This window comes from Miniopterus natalensis, chromosome 14 (genome assembly GCF_054644295.1).
Source record: "Miniopterus natalensis isolate mMinNat1 chromosome 14, mMinNat1.hap1, whole genome shotgun sequence".
Lineage (NCBI taxonomy): Eukaryota > Metazoa > Chordata > Mammalia > Chiroptera > Miniopteridae > Miniopterus > Miniopterus natalensis.
This window is the reverse complement of record NC_142094.1, coordinates 43996605-44003056: the sequence shown is the minus strand read 5'-3', so window position 1 is coordinate 44003056 and position 6452 is coordinate 43996605. Positions and strand designations below refer to the sequence as shown.

The window sequence follows — 6452 nt, the reverse complement described above, 5'->3', positions numbered from 1 at the left end:
CCCTTGCATTACCAGTCCACGTGTTTTCCCTGCCATCTCTGTGAATCTGATGTGGGTGACCCCCCAACTCACCTTTGGAAAAATGCTGTGAGTGCTTTTCATATTAAATGAGGAACTTATCCAACCCCCCATTCCCACACACAGCACAGACCTCAGGTATGGGAACAGGAACAGAATGACTTTAATCCGTCTGCTGAGCTGAACCTCTTTGAAGGCCAGGTGGGGGTGAAGAAACCCTGCAGCAGTCAGCAGCAGGGGCATGCTACTTCAGGCACAGCTGAAGCAGAGAACCAGACAAACCACTAGAAGGGTAGAGAGGGGGTGGGTGGGACTTACAGTCAGCTCCCCTGACTGGATGAAAGGGAGCAGTTGCAGTACCAAAAGTGGTTCCTGAGCACACATGAAGTGTGAGCCCCAGCCAGGCAGTGGGTTAGGCTTCTGTGCCCTGTGGCAACCCCATGAGACCACAGGGCAATCCCATTCCCTCTTGGTCCTTTTCTTACTCCTACTCCATAGGGGGAAGCAGGTCCCTGAGCAAATTTGGCCCAGCCCTTGCCCAAGCTGGGCCAGATGGCCAAGCAAGATCTTAGACCCAGTGACACTCTTGGCTCAGAGCCAGGAGCTCCCATTCTGCCATTTGTCCTCCAGGCTGCACCCAAGGAAGGCAGGGGAGCAGGAAACCAGGCTGGCAAAAGTGGCTCCTGCCCAGAGCTGTGGGTAGTGTCCTCATCAGGGTGGCCATGCCACACCTCTCACACTGTCTTAATGTCCAGGGTTTGGGCTTGTGACAGATTCTGGCGCTGGGCTTTGACCATGTGCAGGCGTCTCCCGTGCAGTGTGAACTTGGACCAGGTGAACAGTTGCAGAAGAGCACAGGTGATGGGCACCAGCACCAGCAGGTAGAAGCAGCCCTGGCGGAGTGTCGGGGCCTGAACCGGAGGTGGGGCTGGGGGCTCTGGCCAGGGTTGGGCACTCCCCAGAGGAGTCAGTAGGGGCTGCTGGAAGAGATCATGACCTAGGACAAGAGAGTGTGCAGAAAGAACAGTCAGCCCTGGGCTCCTCCCAGGTCCACAATGCCGCATCTCAAATGCCACACATACACAACCAAAACACAACTCTTGGTTCCAGCCCCAACCTTGGTTCTCCCCTGTTCTTTTACTTCTCAGTTAATGGCACCACCAACCACCCAATAACTGCAACCAAAAACCTTAAAGTCTTCCTAGATTCCTTGGTTAACTTTAGCACTCCACAATAGCCAATCCTTCACCTCTACTCAACACCAAAACACATCCCAAACCCAAATACTTCTTTCCAGCCCCCCAGCACCACCTCTGCCACAGCCTCCCTACAAACCATTCTCCATACAGCAGCCAGAGCCAGCTCTTAAAAACAGAAATCAGACCGTGTCACCCTCTGCTTAAAACCCTTCCAATAGCTTCTCTTTGAACTGAGAATAAAATCCAAACCCAGCCCTGCTCTTCAGAGCCCTCATCACTTTTCCAGCTTCATCTAAGCACTCCTCATACCTTGGGCCTTTGCACTTGTTGCTCCTCTGTCTGGGATTCATTGAGATCTCTGTAGACCAAATCCTTCCCATTCAATTCACATCCTGGGTGTCACCTCCTCAGAGAGAACTTCCCAGACCACACTAAGCAGCTTTTCAGTCACATTACAGTAAGTCCTCACTCATTGTCACCAGCAAGTACTGTGGCTTTAAGTAAAATAATTTATAACGAACCAGTTCTACCGTAGGCTAATTGACATAAACTAGTTAAGTTCCTACAGCATCTCATCAACATAATGAAACAATGTTGAACAAAACCACATCTATTGAAGACCTGCTGTGTTTTTACCACTGCACTATCACTACCTGCTATTTTCTTGTTTGGCTGTATATCACCACATCCCCCTCCTCCCTGACTAGAATATGAGCTTCATGATGGCCAAGACCTTGTATGTCTCACTGTTACCTCCCTAGCACCCAGAGCAACACCTGGCAGAGACAGTATTCTATACATATTTGTTGAATCAATGAATGAACTCGAAACAGAAGAATCAGAGACCTAGTTTTTCAACATATGTGGGCAGAGGCTGAGGAGGTGTGGCAGCCCAGGGTGGCCTAGACCCAGCCTGTGCCAGCCAGTTGCCATTCTCTCCCTCACTGGACCTAGAGCCAGGCTTGCCAGTTGGTACTCCAGATAAGCCATGCTCCCGGAGTCTCAAGGGGCCCTTGCCAGCCCCTGGGCCCTCACCTGTGTAGAAGCACAGCAGCCAGGTGCCCAGCAGTGGGGCGAAGGTTTGGCCTGGCTTGGTCACCAGAGCCACCATGCCAAAGAGGAGCGCTGAGGCCGCCTGCTTGCGATGGTTCAGCACCAGGTCCTCATCCACCAGGTCAGTGACCACCAAGGTCAGTAGCTTACACGTGCCCTCAGTGAAGACACGGTTGCTGCCAGCAGAGAGAGAAAGCAGGCAAGAGTGAAGGGGTGGGACAGAGGTGTGGGGCTGAGGGAGGGCAGGGCATACCTGGCAATGAAGAGGCAGAGCAGGCCGGGGCAGTCGGGGCCAGCCAGAAGCATGAGCAGGCTCAGGCCCAGCTTAAGCAGGAAGAGCCCCCGCACCACAGTGTAGACACCCCAGCGCCGGCACAGGGGCAGGAAGTAGAGGTTGTTGAGATGGGGAGCGACATAGGAGATGCCTGGGGAGGAGGATGCAGCCTTGTCAGGGGGCACTGCGGCAGCTTCCACAATTTTCCACATTTTAACCATCAGAACCAGAGTTTGCCTAACAACTTGCCAGGCTCCATACTGAGAGCTCATTTGCATCCATTTATTTAATTCTCATAGCCTTTGAAGGTTAAGTACTATTATTATTCCCACTTTACAGATGAGAAATGGAGACCCAAAGAGATGAAATAAAACACACCCAAGGCCAGTCAATAAGTACAGTCAAGACTCACACTCACGCCTGGCACACTGTAGTCCTTGCTGTTAACCAGCTGCTGTGCTGCGTCGCCTCTGGGTGGCACCATCACCAAGGGGACCACCATGAGAGCAGCCCTACCCCCTCATACCCACAACAGGCTTCCATCCCTTCCCCAGGGAAACTGAGCTGGGAGCTGGAGGTGCAACCACAGCGGATTCTGCCCTCTGCCACCCAGGCCCCAGCTGAAGAGCTGGCTGTGCCTGCAGCTAGGCTAAGGGTTCTGGGGTGCAAGCCTCTGTCCTTCCAGCCTGACCGAGACACCCACTCACCCAACAGGAAGGAGCCCGTGGAAAGGGAGATGTGGTCCGACAACAGGTGCTCCAGGAAGAGGGGGAAGAAGTTGCTGTTGAAGTGGCAGTGAAAGACCTGCAACCCAACAGTGGCAGTGAGGAGGCCACCAGGGAAGGAGGGGAGCCAGGGCAAGAGCAACCTTTATCCTCATGTCCCTCAAAGTGGAACATGCCAGAACAAAACCTAAAACCAAGTTGCTTATCTAATGTTGCTAAAAGTTAGAAGGAATGATAAAATTGTCATTAGAACAATTAAAAGTTTGTTTCTTTTTCATTAAAAACACCTTAGTAAAACAAGCTTAATGCCATAAAAACTATTTGGCTAGCTTATCTACTACCTGTGTTTTAGGTGTGGCACTTGGTGTTTTAAAAGGATTATCACTGAGTTCCTAGAGGAGTGCCTCTTTTTCAAATTCTCACTTTGCAGGACACGGCTGCCCCAGGGGCTAAGACTCGCCTAAGATCACACAAGGAGTTAGGAACTCAGATGGTGCTAGAATCCAGGTCTTCTAACTACCCAACCTGTGTTCCTGCCTTCAAATCACCCTGCAGTCATCACAAGAGGCACAGAACTGATTTCCCAGCTTTTGAGAAGCCTGTTGCCTTGAGTGAGGAGTACCCTAACCATCCTGGATAGGGGGACTGCTCCCATACCTGCACCAGGTCCATGCCCACAAACCACAGGAAGTTCCGGTGATGTGCCAGCTGCCAGAGGTACTGGCCCAAGGTGATGCTGCCAGCCTCCTCGCCGCCCACAAGCAGCTCCTCTCCATACAGGCTATGGGGCAGAGGGGAGTCAGAACCGCCTAGGGCTGGGCCAGAGCCATCCCCCACCCCAGGGCAGCCACCCATCAGACAGGGAATCCAGCATTGAAATCAGACTCAGAAAAGTGCTGGCCACTCACCCACTATCCGCAGCCAGATCTGGACACCCTGGCTCCCTACCAGCCGCCTCAACCCTCCGCCTCAGCAGCCGTGTGGCCCCCACAAAGCCCAGCCCAGAGCCAGCGGCCAGTGCCACGCAGAAGGCACGGAAGGAAGAGAAGTCCTCCTTGTTCCAGAAGGCGTAGGAGGCAAAGACAGAGAGGGAGCCAGCTGCACTGAAGAGGGAGCAGTAGAAGTTGAGGTGGGTGCGGTCGTGGGCTGAGAGGGCCAGGTCAGCCAGCAAGGCATGATGGTGCAGGTCCACGAGAGTCAGGAAGCCATCATATAGGCACAGGCACAGCAAGAACTGCAGGCCAGCTGGGGCCCAGGGCACCCAGAACACCAGGAACGACACCGCCAGCAACGGCCCATGCCAGCCAAGTGCCTGCACCCGTGCAAGCACCACAGCCCTCGAGGAGAGCCCAGTGCCCGACCTGCCAGGGAGAGGAGGGCTGTTGGGAAATGCCCTTGCAGCCTTGGGCCCCAGTACCCCCTGCTCAGGTCCCAGAAGAGGGACAGAGGCCCAAGATGTGGGACTCACCCAAGGGTGTCCCACTGAGCTTTGAGTCCTTAGCCTCCAATTTAGGAAATACAACTCACCAATGGGTACTCCCTCCTCTGTTCTCTTGCCAGCCTGCCAGGGCTGAGGGCCAAAGGGGGATGTGATACCATGTTTTTAGGGTTGGAGGCAGTGATGGGCTAAAGCAGGGATGGGGTAAAGGGGTCTGCCAGAAGCAGCAATGTCTGTGGTACAGTGAGTACCCAGTCCCGAGGGCCAGAGGAACAGAGCTGGGGTCAATCTCTCCCCCAGGTGATCAAGGCCAACAGCTAGTCAAAGCTACTTCTCCAACCTAGACAGAGTCTGCCCTAATCTTGGGGAAGGGAAGAAACCTGGACAACAGCTGAAAATGGTCTCCCTTTCTTTCCCCACCCCAAACACAGGTGGGGGCCCTCCAGTCCTGGGGAAGTGTGGGGTGGGGCAGGACCAGTGATGAGCCTTCCCCAAGACACAAACCGGGGCTGGGAGCTGAGGAACTGACGGTCACTCAGCCAGCCGAAGAGGGGGTCGTTGAGGCTGTTCCACAGGAGAAACACCGTCTGTGGGCAGAGGGGAGATGGGGCAGGTGGGCTTCAGGCAGCCTCCTCTCCAGGACTTTCCCTACCCAGCCTGCTCACCACCCCTTATAGATGACACCAGCTTTCCTGCCTGCTAACTTGCTCAGGTCAGTCCCTCTGCTAAAACCCACTCTATGGGCCACTGTCCCATCAAACTCCCACCCATCCAGGGCCCAGCTGATAAGTATATCCAGCTGAGAAAATATATATGATTATATATGTGAATACATAAAACAGTCCCTGGCTCATAGGATAGTGGCCAGAGCCAGTGTAATCCCTACTAAAGAGCCATCAAGGCCTCCTGCTCCAGCTTTTATTGCTGCGTGTCAGTGGGCAGCCTTGCCTGCCCCAGGCCCCTGGCTGGGCAGGACCCAGCACAGCAATCTGCCCAGCTCCCACCCAGGCACTGGCCTACCTCTCCGACCCAGAAGGCAGCTTTGCTGATCTTGTACACTGAGACAAAGGTGTCCACATAGTAAAGCAGGAACACGTTGTGCAGAACGGAGATGAAGAGGGCCAGGGAGCCGTAGACCACGGCTGTGGGCAAGCTCAACAGCCAGGCCTGGGGCCCACCCAGCCTCATGGCTGCCAGCCCAGCCTCAGCCTAGGAGTACTGAGAAGCGCTCATGGCCACGTGCAGTCTGGCCATCGTTGTCCCTAAGGAAGAAGGAGCTAGTTAGCTGCAAAGATCAGAGTCAGCTCTGCTCCAAACCACAGACCTGTGAGTCATTTAAAAACTCATTTCCAACTGGGAGAAAGTTTGCACGTAAAATAAAGCTGTAGAATCGTTAATGACATACAGCTGAAACAATGCTGGGTTAGCTACCATACCTGGGAGTAACCTGAGAAAATTGATAAAGGCATGGGAAGCAAAGGCAGGCACCCAACAAGTGCTGAGCAAGGTACAACCTTGACCACGTGCTCAGGCCATGTGCTCAGTATCTTCTTTCTGGCCTTAATGATCTAGACATTAATGATCTAGACATTACAACCTTGGGCTTGGGCACACGATGTTCCTACAATATAACTGCAAGCTACTTAACCCAAGCCTCAGTTTCCTCTTCTGTAAAAGGCAAAGGGAGATGATCATGCCTACTCTGCAAAGAAACTTAAAAGATTAAATGAGGTAACTCACAGAAA

General features: G+C 53.5%; 1 protein-coding gene across 1 annotated transcript; it reads right to left on the bottom strand.

Moving 5' to 3' along the window:
- Positions 1-12: 12 nt before the first annotated feature.
- Positions 13-6238, bottom strand: SLC68A1 (solute carrier family 68 member 1). The gene is made up of 8 exons (XM_016220019.2): positions 5728-6238; positions 5212-5294; positions 4178-4630; positions 3927-4050; positions 3252-3348; positions 2524-2695; positions 2253-2446; positions 13-1015 (listed from the first exon to the last, which is right to left on the bottom strand). The coding sequence occupies exons 1-8, from the start codon at positions 5893-5895 to the stop codon at positions 753-755; spliced, it is 1554 nt and encodes a 517-aa protein (XP_016075505.2). The 5' UTR covers positions 5896-6238; the 3' UTR covers positions 13-752.
- Between the last annotated feature and the right edge of the window lie 214 nt (positions 6239-6452).

Excerpts from the sequence above, each read along its gene's own strand:
- SLC68A1 (XM_016220019.2), bottom strand. The coding sequence starts at position 5,895 with ATGAGGCTGGGTGGGCCCCAGGCCTGGCTGTTGAGCTTGCCCACAGCC. Across the intron at positions 4,051-4,177 it reads GATCTGGCTGCGGATAGTGG|CCTGTATGGAGAGGAGCTGC; the intron begins GTGAGTGGCCAG and ends TCTGCCCCATAG. Across the intron at positions 3,349-3,926 it reads TGGGCATGGACCTGGTGCAG|GTCTTTCACTGCCACTTCAA; the intron begins GTATGGGAGCAG and ends GTTGGGTTGCAG.